Below are 22,342 nucleotides of genomic sequence, written 5' to 3' on the forward strand. Positions count from 1 at the left end.
CTCACACAGTTCTAGATAGACTATCTGGACCGGGTTCTCTGTAGGGTAATTCACCCAGACAAGGCTCTATAATGGCACTTGAGTTGGGCAAAGCAGCACAAAGCATCAAATTGCAATAATTGTATCCCTAATACAAGCCACATTTTATCCCATACAAGCCACATTTGTGGAGAATTTGTGATATTGTTGTCACATGCACACAATGACTACTCTTTGTCATCAATTCCTGCACCTTCTTCAGAGTTGCTTATAGGCCTCTTGGGAACCTTTCTGACAAGTTTCCTCCTGGTTCTTTCATCCAGTTTGGAGTGACATCCTGATCCAGGGAGGGTTTGTGTTGTACCAAATATCTTCCACTTCTTAATACTAGACTTAACTGTGCTTCTAGGCATTGATAAAGCCTTTGAAATTTTTTGGGATCCATCTCCTGACTTGTGCCTGTCCACAACTTTATCCTGGAGATCTTTTGACAGTGTCTTGCCACTTATAGTTTATTGTTTGCTTCAGTTGCACTTCCAGTGACTGAAATGTTCCAGGAAAGCTCTGTCCATGCTGAGCTAATCAAAATGGCCACAGCTGATCCCAGTTGAAAGTCAAATGGCTTTGTGTGCCATTGGGGTGATTAGACCTGATTGAGTTTATTTTTAGGAGGGGGTGATCCTTTTTCCAACTCAGTGATTCTGTTTTTGATTTGTTTTTCTGACATGTTGGTGTTCTATCTTTCACTTGGATGCTATAAGTTGCACTGAGTATATACAGCTTTCTAGCTGTAAAGCAACAAAATGTGATTATATTAAAGTTGGGCGATTCTTTTCTATACCCATTGTAATTTTCCACATTGTATTTAAATTATCTCTAGTCTACTCCTATTAGTCAGACAGATTTTGAAGTTTGCAACTTACTTTGTGAAGATCCCACACATTTACTTCATTGTGTGACACATATACACTATGCCCTGTGCGTAGGCACTGCTCTGTCACACATTTCACAGAGCCTGCCTTCGTATCTACAGAGATGCCGAGAGGAGGAGTTTGAGGAGGCGGAGTCAGTGCAGAAATCCCTGCTTGCAGGCAGCAAGGTACCATGGGATATGTAGGCCTTAAAAATTGAATGTCAAAAGCAGAGGAGAAGCTGCAAAGCATGCTGGGAATCCTGGAAGTTGTGGCAAAAAGGGATGGGAAATATAAATAAAATATTGCTATTATTTTGATGTGTCCCTTGTGCTACTGGCTTCTGTTTTCCTTGAACTCTTCATCCTCTAATTCTCCCAAAACCTCATCATTGCAATCTTCTGGTGTGGCAGGGTTGAATAGAACTGAGGGAGCTGTGACAAGCTCTCATCAAGCCCCACCCTTTCTGCCAAGCACCTCCATTCATAGAAGTCATACAGCTGCCTCTATAAATAAAACTCCGCCTATGAATGCAGGAGATGCATCTTTAAATCATCTGCCCATCCTCCATTCATAAATCTTTTTTTCTATTCATAGAGACTGTAGTACCTACTCCAATGAATGAAGGAGATAACTGGAAAGGGCTGACATAATCAGGTACTCTTGATGAGTGTATGTCACAGTTCCCTCTGTTGTAGTTCACCTTTTAGACAAAAATAAAAAATACACATTTTTGTGCAGGTAAAAAAAGTGCATTATATTTGTCTACAGGAGCCTGGAAAGCATTGCACCAGTGATCAGTAGATCGCTAATGCCATGCAGGGCTCCTGCAGACCTGTCAGAATATCTGCTTGCCGTAACATGTTCCCAAAGATGGACTTATCCTTTAACTCCCACTATACAGGTAGATTATGGCGGTAGGGGTAGTTGGAGGATGAAAACAGTAGCCAGAAGCACAAGGGCCACATTGGATTAATAGTAAATAATGTCCCTTATGCTGTTTTTTTAGGCTTCTGCTGGGAACATAACTATTTCCTGTCTCATAGATAGTGCTCACTCCAATACAGATGTGATTTTTGCTTCCTTTTTCAAGCAATTCTTTTTTGGAGAGAGCCATTGCCTTCTAGATTATGACAATGAGCAATGATGATATTATGACAATGAGCAATGATGATATCATGGCAAATATAATACAGTATGTCAATATAGTCATTTTATCTCAAGTCATTATCCTGTCAGCTGACAATATTTTACTATACATGTAACATTTGTTTCTTCTTTTGTGTGATGTTTTCTTGGATGATAAAAGATGGTTACAATTGGAGATAGTTTATTGTTTCTTTGGTGATGGTTGATGATTTCTTGAGTGATAGTTGAGGGTTTCTTGGGTGATGGTTGAGGGTTTCTTGGGTGATGGTTGATGAATTCGTATGTGATGATTTATTGGTTGAGGGATGATGATTTCTTTGGTTATAAATGATTAATAGATGATAGTTAATGATTTCTTGGGGAATTAATGATGATTTATTGGGTATTGGTTGATGAGTTCATTTGTGATGATTGTGGATTTCCTAGGTGTTGGTTGATGATTTTTTGTGATGGTTACTGATTTCTGGGTGATTGTTCCTGACTTCTTGCGTGATGGTTGCATGGGTGATTGTTGATTTCTTGCGTGATGGATGATGTTTTCTTGGGCGATAGTTAATGACTTCCTAGGTTGTGGTTGATGTTTTTTTGGGTGATTAATGATCTATTTGGTAATGGTTGATTTCTTGTGTGATGGTTGAGGATTTTTTGGGTGATTAATGATCAATTTGGTAATGGTTGATTTCTTGTGTGATGGTTGAGGATTTCTTAGGTGCTGGTTGAGGATTTCTTGGGTGATTAATGATCTATTTGGTAAAGGTTGATTTCATGTTTGATGGTTGATGATTTCTTGGGTGATGGTTAATGATTTCTTGAGTGACGTTTGACAATTTCTTGTGTGATGTTCAATGATTTCTTGGATGAGGGATGATGATTTCTTGGCTGATGGATGATGACTTCCTAGGTTGTGGTTGATTCTTTCTTGGGTGAGTAATGATCTATTTGGTAATTGATGATTTTTTGTGTGATGGCTGAGGATTTCTTGTGTGATGATTGAGGATTTCTTGGGTGATTAATGATCTATTTGGTAATGGTTGATTTTTTTGTGTGATGGTTGAGGATTTCTTGGGTGATTAATGATCTATTTGGTAATGGTTGATTTCTTGTGTTATGGTTGAGGATTTCTTAGGTGCTGGTTGAGGATTTCTTGGGTGATTAATGATCTATTTGGTTAAGGTTGATTTCATGTTTGATGGTTGATGATTTCTTGGGTGATGGTTAATGATTTCTTGAGTGACCTTTGACAATTTCTTGTGTGATGTTCAATGATTTCTTGGATGAGGGATGATGATTTCTTGGCTGATGGATGATGACTTCCTAGGTTGTGGTTGATTCTTACTTGGGTGAGTAATGATCTATTTGGTAATTGATGATTTTTTGTGTGATGGCTGAGGATTTCTTGTGTGATGATTGAGGATTTCTTGGGTGATTAATTAACTATTTGGTAATGGTTGATTTTTTTTGTGTGATGGTTGAGGATTTCTTGGGTGATGGTTGATGATTTCTTGGGTGATGGTAGAGGATTTCTTAGGGGAAAGTAGACAAATTCTTGTGTGATGATGGATGATTTCCCATGTCTAATGTTTTATGTCACAGTATTATCTGAACTGATTCTTTGTTAATATATCATTATTTCCTATAATGAACACTATACCAGAACCAGATAATGCAGACATAATGGAAATTAGCTAGTTCCTTTACCTGTGTGTAATGTAGACATTATATTGTGTGCAATTCTTAGGAGAAGATTTAGCTTTGCAGAGCTTTCCATCCTACATCACATTACTTAGCTGTTACCTCAATACTCTCCGCTGGGCTTGTTCATTCATTCTGTATAAATTCCATAATCTAAAGTGGAGGATGTTAGTGTGGAAGGGAAAACCGCATTGATTTTCTCTGCTAGTTTATCGTGTGGCAGATATTTCCATTATGTTCAGTTCATGATGCAGGAAATGTGTAAAACAAGTGTTTTATGGTGTTTCATAATCACAAGCCAGCCCAGTGACACAGTTTATTTATTGTACTCTAAAACATACTTCATGTGTATTTGGGTTCTTTCTGTAGACTGCAATCCCTTAATATCAAACTGTTATACACTTCTCTGTTGTCCATTAATGAGTCCTAACATGGCTGAAACATGCTCTGTGTAGTGCGGAGAGGAGAACACTGAGTGGAAGGGTTGAACTCTTTCTAGAGTCCTGTTCTTCGTCCACCCCTATAGTTTAGCTTATGAATACTAAACGTGTGTGAGAAAAATTACATACAGACAGGCCTACAACTACTTACCTGACAGAATAATAAAACATGCAATAAATACAAAAGATGAACATGTTCTTACTTGGAAACTCCTTTTCAAATGTCCTGGAGGCAGTACCCCTGAGTAGACAAATCTGGTACATTGGAGCACATGTGCTCAGGTTCAGCGGCGGACTGACAACTCATGGGGCCCCCAGGCAATAGGGGATCATGGGGCCCCTGTGTCCTTGCCCAAACTCAAAAAAGCCTATGAAAAAGGTACCAGGGGCATCTCATGGGGCCCCCTACTGACCCCGGGCCCTTGGGCAGTGCCCGAGTTTCCAAATGGTCAGTCCGCCCCTGCTCAGGTTGTAGGCCCTTTCATCACCAAATGAAGTTTAATTTCTATAAAGTGTATAATTTGATTTATATTTTCATAAACTTTAATTTATATAGGGTGTATAATCATATTTTTATAAAATGATATAAACTTTAAGTTATGTAAGACTAATTCAGCAAACCATCTTGCTGTGCCTTGAAATTATTCTGATTATGAGGTCCTGGGAGGCGCGAAATTGTACTTTTTCTCTTTTTGAGGGCTTAATGATTATCCTCCATTTTACTCAAAAACATAAAGAATGTATATTATTGTTCAACAAACCCGTGCAATTGACAAATAACCCCCTGGGCTGATGTCTGGAAGTCTGTCTGACGTCTTGAAGCAATATTAAACCTAATAAGAAAAATGTAATATATTGCAGTTTACCAATCCTTAAATGTGGTGGCTGTTTGTTTTTGTTTTTTTCTAGATATTTTTTTCCTTTATTTTTTACTTTGTGATCTGGCCACTAATATGCTTCTTGTTTTAGGGTATCTCCTTTCTGAATGAAGGAGCAATACAGACACCTTTGGATAGAAGCACTGTCAGTCTGGGGAGAGAGTAGCAGATTTTGATGGACTTAACTAAAAAATTGAAGCTGAACCCCAGCTAACACTTTTTAGGCTGTTACAGCAACAGTTTTTTTTTATTTTTGGGATCAAGATTTTAAATAACAAATAAAAGCTGATCATTGTAAGCACCCCTGTATTATGCAATGCATACTAGCACATTATGACATTACCTTGCCTTTTCTTTTTTCTCTGCAGTTTACTACCATTTAAACAAAGTTAAAAAATATCAAATGACTGGCCAGCAGGTGAAAATAAAGAAAAAAGCTTTTAAAAAAGTTACCACTTTAAGGAAAAAAACTGAAGGGAAATGGAAGATCTGATGAACAGTACAACTTAGAGGACAAATCTATTTCAAGTGACACCTGTTAATGAAATGTCTTCAGACTGTAAAATAAATCACTTTCTCTTCATCTCAATGATAGATCAGAGGAGCCAGTCTAGAACTCACCTTTCTCTTTGGCTGTAGATAGTTGCTTCTCTGAACACAAATTGATGTTGGTCAGAGCAGATGTCTTACATATTGACTAGAGATGAGCGAAGAAATGAAAAATTCGATTCGGCTGATTCGGCGAATTCCAGTGTGAAATTCGATTCGATGCGAATTTCTCCGCTACGAAGATGACTTATTTAAAGGGTTTCTAGGCTTCAGAGAGCCTTTAAATTAGTGCAGAACACTGTACCTTTAATTTAAATGCCCTTGGAGATGAGGAAGGAGAAGGAGAAGGAGAAGGATGAGAAGAAGGAGAAGGAGAAGGATGAGAAGAAGGAGAAGGAGAAGGGTGAGAAGAAGGAGAAGGATGAGAAGAAGGAGAAGGATGAGAAGAAGGAGAAGGAGAAGGATGAGAAGAAGGAGAAGGAGAAGGATGAGAAGAAGGAGAAGGAGAAGGATGAGAAGAAGGAGAAGGATGAGAAGAAGGAGAAGGATGAGAAGGAGAAGGATGAGAAGGAGAAGGATGAGAAGAAGAAGGCTGAGAATAAGGAGAAGGATGAGAAGAAGGAGAAGGAGAAGGATGAGAAGAAGGAGAAGGATGAGAAGAAGGAGAAGGAGAAGGATGAGAAGAAAGAGAAGGATGAGAAGGAGAAGGATGAGAAGAAGAAGGATGAGAAGAAGAAGGATGAGAAGAAGGAAAAGGATGAGAAGAAGAAGGATGAGAAGAAGGAGAAGGATGAGAAGAAGGAGAATGATGAGAAGAAGGAGAAGGATGATAAGAAGGACAAGGAAGAGAAGAAGGAGAAGGAGAAGGATGAGAAGAAGTAGAAGGATGAGAAGAAGGAGAAGGATGAGAAGAAGGAGAAGGATGAGAAGAAGGAGAAGGATGAGAAGAAGGAGAAGGAGAAGGATGAGAAGAAGGAGAAGGATGAGAAGAAGAAGGATGAGAAGAAGGAGAAGGATGAGAAGAAGGAGAATGATGAGAAGAAGGAGAAGGATGATAAGAAGGAGAAGGAAGAGAAGAAGGAGAAGGAGAAGGATGAGAAGAAGGAGAAGGATGAGAAGAAGGAGAAGGATGAGAAGAAGGAGAAGGATGAGAAGAAGGAGAAGGATGAGAAGAAGGAGAAGGAGAAGGATGAGAAGAAAAAGGATGAGGAGAAGGAGAAGGATGAGAAGAAGGAGAAGGAGAAGGATGAGAAGAAGGAGAAGGATGAGAAGAAGGAGAAGGATGAGAAGAAGGAGAAGGAGAAGGATGAGAAGAAGGAGAAGGAGAAGGATGAGAAGAAGGAGAAGGATGAGAAGAAGGAGAAGGATGAGAAGGAGAAGGATGAGAAGGAGAAGGATGAGAAGAAGAAGGCTGAGAATAAGGAGAAGGATGAGAAGAAGGAGAAGGAGAAGGATGAGAAGAAGGAGAAGGATGAGAAGAAGGAGAAGGAGAAGGATGAGAAGAAAGAGAAGGATGAGAAGGAGAAGGATGAGAAGAAGAAGGATGAGAAGAAGAAGGATGAGAAGAAGGAAAAGGATGAGAAGAAGAAGGATGAGAAGAAGGAGAAGGATGAGAAGAAGGAGAATGATGAGAAGAAGGAGAAGGATGATAAGAAGGAGAAGGATGAGAAGAAGGAGAAGGATGAGAAGAAGGAGAAGGATGAGAAGAAGGAGAAGGATGAGAAGAAGGAGAAGGATGAGAAGAAGGAGAAGGAGAAGGATGAGAAGAAGGAGAAGGATGAGAAGAAGAAGGATGAGAAGAAGGATGAGAAGAAGGAGGAGAAGGATGAGAAGAAGAAGGATGAGAAGAAGGAGAAGGATGAGAAGAAGGAGAAGGAAGAGAAGAAGGAGAAGGAGAAGGATGAGAAGGAGAAGGATGAGAAGAAGGAGAAGGATGAGAAGAAGGAGAAGGATGAGAAGAAGGAGAAGGAGAAGGATGAGAAGAAGGAGAAGGATGAGAAGAAGAAGGATGAGAAGAAGGATGAGAAGGATGAGAAGAAGGAGAAGGATGAGAAGAAGGAGAATGATGAGAAGAAGGAGAAGAAGGAGAAGGATGAGAAGAAGGAGAAGGATGAGAAGAAGGAGAAGGATGAGAAGAAGGAGAAGGATGAGAAGAAGGAGAAGGAGAAGGATGAGAAGAAAAAGGATGAGGAGAAGGAGAAGGATGAGAAGAAGGAGAAGGATGAGAAGGAGAAGGAGAAGGATGAGAAGAAGGAGAAGGAGAAGGATGAGAAGAAGGAGAAGGATGAGAAGAAGGAGAAGGATGAGAAGGAGAAGGAGAAGGATGAGAAGGAGAAGGATGAGAAGAAGGAGAAGGAGAAGGATGAGAAGAAGGAGAAGGAGAAGGATGAGAAGAAGGAGAAGGATGAGAAGAAGGATGAGCAGAAGGAGAAGGATGAGAAGAAGGAGAAGGATGAGAAGAAGGAGAAGGATGAGAAGAAGGATGAGAAGAAGGATGAGAAGAAGGAGAAGGATGAGAAGAAGGACAGTTCTGTGACAGTTTCTGTCTATTTCTGACAGTTCTGGGACATTCACTCCATACAGCGGTTTCAACCGCTGTATGGAGGGAATGTCATAGAACTGTCAGAAATAGACTATTAATGACAGTTCTGGGACTGTCCTTCCATGCAGCGGTTGAAACATTGTATGTATTTGTTTCCATAAATGGATCCATTTATGGAAACAAATACATACAATGTTTCAACCGCTGCATGGAAGGACAGTCCCAGAACTGTCATTAATAGTCTATTTCTGACAGTTCCATGACATTCCCTCCATACAGCGGTTAAAACAGCTGTATGCAGTGAATGTCCCAGAACTGTCATAAATAGTCTATTTCTGATAGATCTGGGACATTCACTCCATACAGCTGTTTTAACCGCTGTATGGAGGGAATGTCATGGAACTGTCAGAAATAGACTATTAATGACAGTTCTGGGACTGTCCTTCCATGCAGCGGTTGAAACATTGTATGTATTTGTTTCCATAAATGGATCCATTTATGGAAACAAATACATACAATGTTTCAACCGCTGCATTGAAGGACAGTCCCAGAACTGTCATTAATAGTCTATTTCTGACAGTTCCATGACATTCCCTCCATACAGCGGTTAAAACAGCTGTATGCAGTGAATGTCCCAGAACTGTCATAAATAGTCTATTTCTGATAGATCTGGGACATTCACTCCATACAGCTGTTTTAACCGCTGTATGGAGGGAATGTCATGGAACTGTCAGAAATAGACTATTAATGACAGTTCTGGGACTGTCCTTCCATGCAGCGGTTGAAACATTGTATGTATTTGTTTCCATAAATGGATCCATTTATGGAAACAAATACATACAATGTTTCAACCGCTGCATTGAAGGACAGTCCCAGAACTGTCATTAATAGTCTATTTCTGACAGTTCCATGACATTCCCTCCATACAGCGGTTAAAACAGCTGTATGCAGTGAATGTCCCAGAACTGTCATAAATAGTCTATTTCTGATAGATCTGGGACATTCACTCCATACAGCTGTTTTAACCGCTGTATGGAGGGAATGTCATGGAACTGTCAGAAATAGACTATTAATGACAGTTCTGGGACTGTCCTTCCATGCAGCGGTTGAAACATTGTATGTATTTGTTTCCATAAATGGATCCATTTATGGAAACAAATACATACAATGTTTCAACCGCTGCATTGAAGGACAGTCCCAGAACTGTCATTAATAGTCTATTTCTGACAGTTCCATGACATTCCCTCCATACAGCGGTTAAAACAGCTGTATGCAGTGAATGTCCCAGAACTGTCATAAATAGTCTATTTCTGATAGATCTGGGACATTCACTCCATACAGCTGTTTTAACCGCTGTATGGAGGGAATGTCATGGAACTGTCAGAAATAGACTATTAATGACAGTTGTGGGACTGTCCTTCCATACAGCGGTTGAAACATTGTATGTATTTGTTTCCATAAATGGATCCATTTATGGAAACAAATACATACAATGTTTCAACCGCTGCATGGAAGGACAGTCCCAGAACTGTCATTAATAGTCTATTTCTGACAGTTCCATGACATTCCCTCCATACAGCGGTTAAAACAGCTGTATGCAGTGAATGTCCCAGAACTGTCATAAATAGTCTATTTCTGATAGATCTGGGACATTCACTCCATACAGCTGTTTTAACCGCTGTATGGAGGGAATGTCATGGAACTGTCAGAAATAGACTATTAATGACAGTTCTGGGACTGTCCTTCCATGCAGCGGTTGAAACATTGTATGTATTTGTTTCCATAAATGGATCCATTTATGGAAACAAATACATACAATGTTTCAACCGCTGTATGGAAGGACAGTCCCACAACTGTCATTAATAGTCTATTTCTGACAGTTCCATGACATTCCCTCCATACAGCGGTTAAAACAGCTGTATGGAGTGAATGTCCCAGATCTATCAGAAATAGACTATTTATGACAGTTCTGGGACATTCACTGCATACAGCTGTTTTAACCGCTGTATGGAGGGAATGTCATGGAACTGTCAGAAATAGACTATTAATGACAGTTCTGGGACTGTCCTTCAATGCAGCGGTTGAAACATTGTATGTATTTGTTTCCATAAATGGATCCATTTATGGAAACAAATACATACAATGTTTCAACCGCTGCATTGAAGGACAGTCCCAGAACTGTCATTAATAGTCTATTTCTGACAGTTCCATGACATTCCCTCCATACAGCGGTTAAAACAGCTGTATGCAGTGAATGTCCCAGAACTGTCATAAATAGTCTATTTCTGATAGATCTGGGACATTCACTCCATACAGCTGTTTTAACCGCTGTATGGAGGGAATGTCATGGAACTGTCAGAAATAGACTATTAATGACAGTTGTGGGACTGTCCTTCCATACAGCGGTTGAAACATTGTATGTATTTGTTTCCATAAATGGATCCATTTATGGAAACAAATACATACAATGTTTCAACCGCTGCATGGAAGGACAGTCCCAGAACTGTCATTAATAGTCTATTTCTGACAGTTCCATGACATTCCCTCCATACAGCGGTTAAAACAGCTGTATACAGTGAATGTCCCAGAACTGTCATAAATAGTCTATTTCTGATAGATCTGGGACATTCACTCCATACAGCTGTTTTAACCGCTGTATGGAGGGAATGTCATGGAACTGTCAGAAATAGACTATTAATGACAGTTCTGGGACTGTCCTTCCATGCAGCGGTTGAAACATTGTATGTATTTGTTTCCATAAATGGATCCATTTATGGAAACAAATACATACAATGTTTCAACCGCTGCATTGAAGGACAGTCCCAGAACTGTCATTAATAGTCTATTTCTGACAGTTCCATGACATTCCCTCCATACAGCGGTTAAAACAGCTGTATGCAGTGAATGTCCCAGAACTGTCATAAATAGTCTATTTCTGATAGATCTGGGACATTCACTCCATACAGCTGTTTTAACCGCTGTATGGAGGGAATGTCATGGAACTGTCAGAAATAGACTATTAATGACAGTTGTGGGACTGTCCTTCCATACAGCGGTTGAAACATTGTATGTATTTGTTTCCATAAATGGATCCATTTATGGAAACAAATACATACAATGTTTCAACCGCTGCATTGAAGGACAGTCCCAGAACTGTCATTAATAGTCTATTTCTGACAGTTCCATGACATTCCCTCCATACAGCGGTTAAAACAGCTGTATGCAGTGAATGTCCCAGAACTGTCATAAATAGTCTATTTCTGACAGTTCTGGGACATTCACTCCATACAGCGGTTTCCGGCAAAAAGTGTATGTGCAGAGTTCCTCTATTCTGCAGATACACTTAGAGGAGCTCTGCAGATACACTTAGAGGAGCTCTGCACATACACTTTTTTCCGGTTTGGAATTATTCTTATTTTCATCCTACATCTTCTTCTTCTTCTTCATCCTCATCCTCATCCTCTTCTTCTTCTGAGGATGAGGATGAAGAAGAAGAAGAAGAAGAAGTAGGATGAAAATAAGATTAATTCCAAGCCGGCAAAAAGTGTATGTGCAGAGCTCCTCTAAGTGTATCTGCAGAGCTCCTCTAAGTGTATCTGCAGAATAGAGGAACTCTGCACATACACTTTTTGCCGGCTTGGAATTATTCTTCTTTTCATCCTACTTCTTCTTCTTCTTCTTCTTCATCCTCATCCTCAGAAGAAGAGGATGAGGATGAGGATGAGGATGAGGAAGAAGAAGAAGAATGAAAAGAAGAATAATTCCAAGCCGGCAAAAAGTGTATGTGCAGAGTTCCTCTATTTCTGACAGTTCTCTCACAGCTTCTTCACATGTACAGCGGTTGAAATATCTGTATCCTAAATGGAAACTAATAGATACAAATTGTATCTATTAGTTTCCATTTAGGATACAGATGTTTCAACCGCTGTACATGTGAAGAAGCTGTGAGAGAACTGTCAGAAATAGAGGAACTCTGCACATACACTTTTTGCCGGCTTGGAATTATTCTTCTTTTCATCCTACTTCTTCTTCTTCTTCTTCTTCTTCTTCTTCTTCTTCATCCTCATCCTCATCCTCTTCTTCTGAGGATGAAGAAGAAGAAGAAGTAGGATGAAAAGAAGAATAATTCCAAGCCGGCAAAAAGTGTATGTGCAGAGTTCCTCTATTTCTGACAGTTCTCTCACAACTTCTTCACATGTACAGTGGTTGAAACATCTGTATCCTAAATGTAAACTAATAGATACAATGTTTCAACCGCTAAACATGTGTTCCTTCTGTCAGAGAACTGTCAGAAATAGCGGAGCTCACTGCAGGGACACTTTTGCCGGCTGATCGGGAAATGTTCGATTCGCGCACCCGAAGTAGGCAAAATTTCGGTTTCGACACGAATCGAATATTTCCTGAAATTCGACTCGAATTCCGGTTCGCCTAGTTCGATTCGCTCATCTCTAATATTGACACCATACAGTGTATGTTCTATCCTAAAGCACTGCTGTTGTGACTTTATTCATTAGAATAACTTTACTAAGTACATTCACCAGTTATTTTTCCATGTCTCCATTACGTACATAGGAAACGATTTGTTCTTCACCCATCATTTAGAGTCATTCTGATCCATCTAGTGCTTCCTATTCACCTCTTATATTGCCTTTGCTTTTCCATTCCTGTGCTTTAACCACTAGCCTACAGGGCACTTATACCCCCTTCCTGCCAAGGCCAATTTCCAGCTTTCAGCGCTGTCACACTTTGAATGACAATTGCGCGGTCATGCAACACTGTACCCATATGAAATTTTTACAGATAGAGCTTTATTTTGGTGGTATTTATTCACCTCTGGGTTTTTTATTTTTTCTTAAACAAACCAAAAACCACTGAAAATTTTGAAAAAAAAAGTTTTTTCTTAGTTTTTGTTATAAAATTTTGTAAATAAGTGATTTTTCTCCTTCACTGATGTGCGCTAATGAGGCTGTAGTGATGGGCACTGATAGGCTGCACTGATGGACACTGATAGGTGGCACTGATGAGGAGACACTGGTAGGTGACACTGATGGGCATTGACAGGCATCACTGAAGGGCACTGAAAGGTAGCACTCATATATGGCACTGATAGGTGGCACTGATAGGCGGCACAGACTGGCACTGATAGGCGGCACTGACTGGCACTGATAGGCGGCACTGACTGGCACTGTTAGGTGGCACTGTTAGGCGGCACTGATAGGCAGCACTGACTGGCACTGATGCACACTGATAGGCGGCACTGACTGGCACTGATTGGCAGCACTGATAGGTGGCACTGACTGGCATTCATAGGTGGCACTGACTGGCACTGATGGGTGACACTGAAAGGCAGCTCAGATGGATACTGATATGGTCTTGATGTGCACTGTTAGGCACTGAAATGTGGCACTGATGGGCACTGGCAGGTGGCATGGATGAGCACTGACACATGGCACTGATGGACATTGACAGGTGGCACTTCTGGGGCTACACTGATCATCAGGGCACACTGATCATCAGTGCTCTGATAATTGGTGTAGATGTCCCCCCGCGGAATGCCGATTACCGGCTCTCCTCTCCTCTCGAGCTGTCAGCGTGACAGCTCGTGAGGACAGAAATGCCGATAACCGGCATTTCCCTGTTTACATGTGATCAGCTGTGATTGGACACAGCTGATCACATGACCGAGTCGACATCTTTGGCTCTTTTCGTTGATTGGTGATACGCTGTGTCCGAGTGACACAGCGCACCGCCGATCGCAGCGCGCTCCCAAAGCCGCGCATTCGCGGTGAGAAAGGAAGGACGTCATATGACGTCCTCCCAGAACGAGAGAACCGCCTTGCGCCCCTCATTGTACTATATGGCGGGCGGGAGGCGGTTAAAGGGATCAAAACTGATATTTCAGGCTCCATGCACACTAGCGTTTTTTTTTTAAGCTCAAGAAAGGCTGGAAAAAACGCTGTATAAAAAACGCTGGTAATAGCATTTTTTGTAGCATTTTAGAAGTGTTCAGAAGCATTTAGGAGCGTTAGCATTTTATTAGTGTTTTTACAGTACATGCAAAGGAAAAAATTAAAAAGCTAGAAAAAAGCTGTTAGGAGCGTTTTAGTAGCATTTAGCACTGTGTAGGAGTGTTTAGCATTTTTTTCTGCTGGAAAAATGCTCCAAAAAAATCTACAAAAACAATTTCTTTTCTTCTCCTAAAATGCTGATAGGAGCTTAAAAAAACGCTAGTGTGCATGGAGCCTCCATTTTTTATTCTGATCAATAAAACTAGTGTTTATCATACTTTGTAATATTGACCACATATTTCAATGTATCTCAATTAGTTATTAAAGTGGGTATATTTTCTGCCTTTATGCTTTTTTAACCACCTGAGCTGGAAAATTTTACCCTCTTCATAACTAGGCCATTTTTGCTATTTACACTAAACTAATTTAACTGGTAATTGGGTGGTCATGCAACACTGTACCCGAAATTTGTACATTTTTTTTCATACAAATAGAGCTTTCCTTTGGCAGAACACCACTGGGTTTTTTATTTTTTGCAATATACTGGTAACTGAAAAAATACTCAAAATTTTAAAAAAAGCTGTGTTTTTTACTTTCTGCTACAAAAAATATCCAATAATTTTTTTTTTTTTTAAATCAACTTTCTTCATACATTTTGGCCAACATGTATTCTGCTACATGTATTTCAGACAATAATCCCAGTAAGTATATATTGACTGGTTTGTGTGAAAGTTATAGTGCCTATAAACTATGGTATTAATACGGGAATTTTATTTTTTTTATGTATATATTAATAGCAGTGATCAGTGACTTATAATAACTGATGTGGGGGGTACTGACTAACTGCCACTAGCATCACCAGTGACATTAATATGGTGATCAGTGAGCAGGCGGGGGGCGCAAGCAGCTACGTACAGGTACGTCTATATGCCTGTCTGCAGTCCATTGCGGGTGGGTGGTCTTCAAGTGGTTACCACATATATGTTTGATTTATTTTTTAAGGAATTCACAAAGGCTAGGTTCACATTTATGTACAAAAACATGCATCCATTTGAAGACACACAATGGTGTCAATGATTCTTAATAACAACCAACTGCACCTCACTAAGGCACACCTAAAATTGTACTGAGTTTTGGTGAGGCACAATTTAAGAAAGGGTCATGTATTTCTTTTGTGATATTTTTGCGTGTAGTTAAAAAAAAGGCGTAGGTGTGAATAGAGCCTAAACTTTAAAATAACTAGTTTGATTTGGATAAGATTTTATATGAATAAAATATAATCTGTCCCTGTACAAAGCATTAGTAAGACCTCGTTTGGAGCATACAGTTTAGTTTTGGGCACCAGTTTACAAAAAAACATGGTGGAACTGGAGAGAGCGCACAGAAGGACAACCAAACTGATGGAGGAGTTCAGCGGTGAAGAAAGATTAGCTGAACTTAAAGAAGATCTTCAATCTAGAAAGTAAAAATTTAAAGTCAACAGCTACAAATACTGTAGCTGCTGACTTTTAATAAACAGACACTTACCTGTCCAGGGATCCAGCACTGTCCTCACTCGGGCTGGTTCCTTGCCGGTCTTCAGGTCCCTGGCATGGTCACTGTGGGAAGGCGGAAGAGTTGAGCTGTACTTTGTGAATGGTCCCACAGTCTTCTGGGACCTATGATGTGTCCCTGCAGGCTGTGGGTAAAGGGGGGGGCAGCGAAAGTGGGAGCGGGTAACTATAAAAACTAGGTACTTGCTCCCCCCAAAAAAAATTTTAATAAACAAAATGTGGTGGTGGGGGCATAAAACAAAACTTCCAATGTTAGGGTGATGTTCCGCTTCTGTTTATTCCCTATGAATTAAGAGTGGATATGATCGCCTTTTATACTGTAAATACATAAATGGTCTATATAGTAAACTTGGCGCAAAGTTAAATAAAAAGTTCATGTTAAATAAAAATTACAAGGTTGCACTCTATGGAGGAAAAGAGATGTAACCTCCAGAAAGGCTTCACAATAAGAGCTGTGAAAATGTGGAAAAAACGTCCCTACAAGATAGTTCTAGCCAGTTCTGTAGAACGTTTCAAAAAAGGATGGAAATGTTTGTAAATGCACAAAGTACAACCTGCTTTTACTATGTGCTGTAACAGTAACAGTTGTACAACCTTCATGCCTTTTTTATTGTTGTGGCTCATTAGTTTGCAGAACATGAAGAAAGATCGCAGGTACAAATATCAGACTTTATTGACACATCACAGGATTACAACCATCTGACTGTCCTCATCTAGAAAAAATGTACAAACGCTGTGGAACATGCAGCGATCCGGCTGTGTCTTAACTAAACATTCTTCCCTTCTAAGATTTAAATGAAAGCCAAATAAATACATCCCAAAAATTTCATTGTGTCATGAAATTTGAAGCGTGCTCCCCTGAATAGATCAGACTATTACTAAAATGATGTCTATGACAAATCTGTGGGACATATTATGGCTGAAATGATGTACAGATGTAGGTGAGAAGTTGCTGGAGGTTACTGTAGAGGGGAATGTTTCAGCCATCACTCTAGAGAGGCAATGCTCTCCAGCTTTCTGTTGCTTCATTAATATTTTACAAACAATTTTTAAATGATAACAATGGATGGATAGTACTGAAGATTCTAGGGCAGGGTGATTGTTATAGCAGGGGTTGCAATCGGCAGTTACAGGCTGGCTATCAGCCCACAGTTGTCAGAAATGAGTTTCCAAAACAATATCCTGACATTGAAGGTCCCACAATAATGACACTAACAGTTGGGGATCCAGTTTGGCAAAATAACACTGTGTAAAAGAAATGTAGTCATCTGTTCTTGAACCATAGGAGTCTCTGATAGTCCAGTTGGCCATCACATCCTTTCATGTATAATATAATCACCTTCAGTCTTTACACAAGACTGCTGGTAAATGTGTGCTTGACAACAGGTGTGTGCCAGTGTCCATCTTATCCAATATGGGTTGTCAGAGTCAGAGGGCTCCCTCACGGCATCCACCGTTAACATACTTAGACAGAACCCACAAAGCTGCAGACTGAATGGAAACTGATCAGTAAAGGGCCTCTGAAGACCCAATGGGACACTGGTGATCTTTGGAACGTACAGATGTTCTTATAGATCATGTAATCCTATTGCACTGGAGAGATCCGTACTCTGCATTTGACAGTCTGGTCTGTGCAAGTGATCAGTATGGATAATAAGCTCAGCACAATTTCACAAAAATATCTGCCCACTCGTTCCTAGAGCCTGAGTATTTCTTGTAGGTCCACTATATGTACAGCTCCTTTGCAGTGTCCAGAAAAGTATAATGTATCTGTGGAGCCAATGATGCAGGTGAAGGAGATCTCCATTCCACTGATGCAGTGAAGACCACTGTCCATGTAGCCAGCCATCCATTCACCTCATCCTGCCTTATCTGAAAAGACCTATGGAGCATAACACAGGGACTGACATAGACACCAACACAAGAAACCAGCCCCATTGTTCCCCCGGGCTCTCATTCCACATCTGAGGTGCCTGTAGGGGCTGTCAGTGTGTAGAAAAGAAAGATTTCTTTCAGCAGGATAACAAGCCCGAGGGAGGATGAGGGTAGCAAGGTCCTCCAAAATATCTATGAAGTCTTTTCCTGGGAAAGGGGAGAGGGGTGCTCCACATGGCTTCAAGGTATCCCAAACCTCCCCCCATCTCCACAGTCACCTTCTTCATCAAAACTTGCTGAGGGAGTAGAGGATGGAGAACCAGAGGCAAATGATGGCCAAGGCAGCTGAGGTAGAGCTGCTTGTGTTGTGCACAGCTCCCGGTCCTGCCAAGAGAAAGTGTTCATTATTCATCAGTGATAGCTAGTGAAAATAGTTTACATTAATCTGGGATCTTTAAAGCTGCTTGTGGAAAAAACATTTACAGATTTGCAAGACGACAACCAGACGCGATACAGCAGAATGCTTCAACAGGATGGACTAGATGAAGCAAAGACCCCGTAAGAGTTGAAACACATTGAGAGGATCTAAAATAGCAACCTGTTGTTTTTAATGTATATATTTAAATTGTACCCACCTTTAGTAGATGCAGTTAAGAAATATGCTTTATTAATCTTGGGGATGTGCTAGTCAATCAAAAGGACTCTGACTTATTAAAGAGTGTGAAATATTTGTTGCCACCTGGATGCAGGGTATAGCAGAAATTGAATCAAAGTCTGAAATCTGATTGACTACACAGACAGAAGTGATTTGTGTTCAGCTTACATCTCTCTCCTCTCGGGATGGTGACAGGGTCTCTAATATATGTAGGTGATAGAAAGCTTAAGTGTTCAGCCTTGTGACGTGCGGCTAGTGTGGATTGTTACTATGGCTGCCCTTCTCAGCAGGAGACACCAGCAGAGTTGCTCATACTAACCAACTAGAGCCCAGAACACATTGATCCAGTGCAAGAGGCAATCAAAGCTAACAATTGATTAGTCACTACAGGCAACACAGATGCTCTTCTTATCGTCATACCATATAAGATGACACTGGCGTTGCTGTTGCCCAGCTTATTTGATGCCACACAAGTATAATTCCCATAATCCTTTTCAGATACATTGAAGAAGGTCAGAACGGACATGTGATCTTTGTTATCGATCCTTACTCCACCTAGGTTGTTAGATAACCTGTAGAATATAAGCAAATTTCATCACAATTCAAGTCTCCTAGGAATACAGAACACATTCATTTGCTCTGGCAGAGAATCTATTTGAATAAAAATCACTTGTCAGTTTTTCTTTCTTGGAGATGTGCGCATGTTACCAGACACAGCATGCTAAGATTCATTGACATGAAAGATGTAGCCAGATTCCCTACTGTCACTATCAAGTCATGCAAAACCTTCAACTTCTGCAGTTCCTCTTCCTGAAATGCTGTGCAGGTTCTATCCTGCCTCTATAGTAATAATCTGTCTGTTTCAAACTATTTGTTTATATTATTTCTCCAGAATCTCCTGGACAAGGGGCCGGGCATCGTGTCCAACGCTTAGCACAGCATCATTGGATCTAGACGTGTTGAAAGGCCACTGATGGAGGGTTGGAAGACATTTCACTTGTATAATGGGCAGCGTCTGCTGAACAGGAGCAGGGCAATGTGTTGGATGCTCAGTGTGGCATCATCAGGACTAGAATTGTTGGAAGAAGGTGGATAGAAAGGTGGCAGGCATTTCACTTGTATAATGTGCAAAGTCTCTTGGACAAGGGGCAGGGCAATGTGTTGGATTCTTAGTGTGGCATCATCAAGACTAGAATTGTTGGAAGACCAAAGATAAAAGGGTGGCAGACATTACACCAGTATAATGGGTAGAGTTTCCTGGACACAGGTAGGGCAGTGTGTTCCTCGGTGTGGCATAATCAGATCTACATTTTAACATGAGCAGGGTAGATATGAGCCCTCTTGGATCCAAAAACACAACCATGTCTTGTGTACAGCCAACAGCTTCTGAAGGGTGATTGTGTGACCTAGGACACCACAAATATGTAAACCGCCATATATCCTGATGAATGAATATTACCAATTCAATTTTATTACAGATATGAGAAGAGGCCAGCCACATGTCAGTTTTGGAAGTGATGGTGACACCAGTGGATGATGCCTACATAATGTGTGTTGGCATTTGTAGTCTCCATCAGAAGCCCATGTTGCAGAGTGTGAACCCTGAAGCACAGTCTAGAGACAGGGCCAGAACACTGCCACCCTTTAACAAGAAGTGCTTGAACAAGGACCGTCATTGCAGGATCACCAGAGATTATATTATTGGAAGCTGCAAATTAAAAGTATTGAACCTGGATGACATTAACATTAAAAGAGATTTTAGTGATTGGATTTATATCTACTTTCAGGTGATTTCACTGCAATGTTTGTGAGTGTTCTTTTTTTTCAATTTTCCCAGCTCAATCAACTGTGAAGTATCGACAGATGAAAGGTCCTTACACTTCAGCCTGTTTCTGTAACCTAACTGCAACACAGTATGCACCCTCAAGGCTCACAATACTTTCTGAATCATTAACCTGGAACAGGGATAATGTTAAAAGGTCACATGTCCTTGTCTGTATACCCATTCTAGTTTAGTAAAAGCAGAGGGTCAGCAAGACACCCAGGTAATTAACATTCTAAGGATGGAGAGGTCCGCAGTGGCAGACTCCATGTTTCTATCAGGAAAGGCTTCAAAGTCTGACTACCTCCCAAATAACCATCACACTAAAGGGCTGGCATCACTCTTCTGCCCATCAACATCTCATAATAATGGAAATGTTTCTGAGGTTCTGTATGCTGAAACTATGGAACAGAGGCAAAGGGGGAGATTTACTAAAACTGGTGCAGCTGTGCATGGTAACCAATCAGTTTCTAACTTCAGCTTGTTAAGCTTTGACAATAAAATCTGGAAGCTGATGGGTTTCTATTCAGAGCTGCTCCAGATTTTGCATCATGCAGTTTTAGTTATACCCTCCAAAGACACCTGGACGTTGGTATACACTGGGACTCATCAAGCAGTTTTGAAGGCTTTGAAAAGCAGTCTTTAATTTCTGAACTGGGTGGTATAAAGAAGTGTTTATTGTGTTTTTTTGCACACATAACTATAGTTCCCCTACACAAGCCAATGAAAATATATTGGGAACGCATCTCCATTGCAGCCATTTTCCAGGAACACAAGCGAGAACTGCTTCTGGTATTCGTATGTGCTAATCTTTACAAGGTAATGAGTCCTCCGTATTACCATATGTGTAGCTGATTACATACTGTGCAAAAGACGTTATAAATCTATAATCGTATTACTGATGTTATATATCTAGTACATGATAACCCCCAGCATGCTGCAGCAGGGAGCCTGCCTACTTTACATACATCAGAGTCACACTACTGGAAACATCTGTTCTTCATTTGGCATCAGAGATGAATAAAGAAACTAAAGATGCTAATATTTTATAAATTACTATGAAATGTACTTGGATAAGAATTCAATTCTGAGACCAAAAATAAACAGCGATGCCGTCTATTTATAAGCTTCTCTTGTTCCATCACATTCCAGAGGAGGGAGCACTCCTCTGTCAGTCTTTCACTCTCAGCTGAAGGGCCAGAGCAAATTACACCAAATGTTCTGATCGATCTTCTATCTCCTTATATTAGATTATAGAAGAGTGCATAGCCCATAGACTTGCTGCCTTTGGATCTGCTTTTTGTTGGTGCCACAGTGTAAAGAAGCACTTCTTCCTACATTGGTCTATATGAGCAGTTCCACCCATGGAATAGACAAGCTTCAATGAGAATGCAGCATATTTGGCCATTTTAATGGAGTTCAGCAGCATAGTGTGACCAGGAAATCTTCTATAATCAGAGATGTGGTCACACAGCTTCAGAAAATGATTTACGCCCAAAGAGCAGCAATAAAGTGGACCTTCCCTGTCCCTGCCTTCTCCCCCTTCCACTCTCACATTTAGATATTTTTTACCTTTATTGTGTTTGAGGAGAGAATGACATGTAGCACCCTGTCTTAAAGAGGGGCTACCACCTAAATTTAGCTATGCTTGGTGGTAGTCAGCCAAAGCTGAATTTGTAGTTTATTTTGGCACTTGGTTTCCCCTAAACTCAGTGGAGCTGTTGTTTCTTTCTTCGGCCAGTAGGTGTCAATGGTACCTTTGACATTAGTGTGAGATTCCACAGTAAGACTGAGATATGAATAATTATATTTCCTTCAGCCAATTAATAGGAGTTTTTTTTTTACAACTGGTGCATGCTCGGAAGGATATGCTTGTGATCTGGCCTGGGGAGGTGTTGCTGGAGTAATCTATCCTGTTAGGCCAATAGCCTGTGTGGGGTCTACCATGTGCCCTGGACTAGGAAATAGGCCTGCCTGAAGTGGTCCTGGAAGTTGTCCTGCCTGTCAATGGGGGAAGCTGTGCCGAGATCAAGACCCAGGAAGAGGACCTGGGTGTGGCAAAATAAGATGAAGGCTGGTTTTCATGCAGAGGCATGGTGACTCTCTTGGACAGAATTCATGAAAGCTTAGGACATTGTACAGAGTGTACTGGAACCAGCGCAGAAAGAGAAGTCTATGACCAGCTCAATAATTTACCTACAGTGCTGCCTAGCTGGCTTAAAGGATCTTGCACCGTGTAGCTGAACATGGATCTGGAGAAGTCTGTGTTACTCTGGGTGTTTGGGATCC

At 40.6% G+C, this 22,342-nt stretch overlaps 1 protein-coding gene across 1 annotated transcript in view; it reads right to left on the reverse strand.

Annotated features, from left to right (window-relative positions):
- Nucleotides 1-16,356: 16,356 nt before the first annotated feature.
- Nucleotides 16,357-22,342, reverse strand: part of LOC149452860 (opioid-binding protein/cell adhesion molecule homolog) — a 472,779-nt gene continuing 466,793 nt past the window's right edge. The window contains exons 7-8 of the mRNA XM_089688893.1: nt 18,652-18,803; nt 16,357-17,960 (exon numbers count right to left, since the gene is read on the reverse strand). Coding sequence (XP_089545019.1) covers nt 17,863-17,960; nt 18,652-18,803 — 250 coding nt within the window. The 3' untranslated portion in view covers nt 16,357-17,862. The remainder of the gene's footprint in view (nt 17,961-18,651; nt 18,804-22,342) is intronic.

Source organism: Staurois parvus, unplaced genomic scaffold, assembly GCF_062004578.1.
Source record: "Staurois parvus isolate SC_StPar_1 unplaced genomic scaffold, SC_StPar_1.0 ptg000458l, whole genome shotgun sequence".
NCBI lineage: Eukaryota > Metazoa > Chordata > Amphibia > Anura > Ranidae > Staurois > Staurois parvus.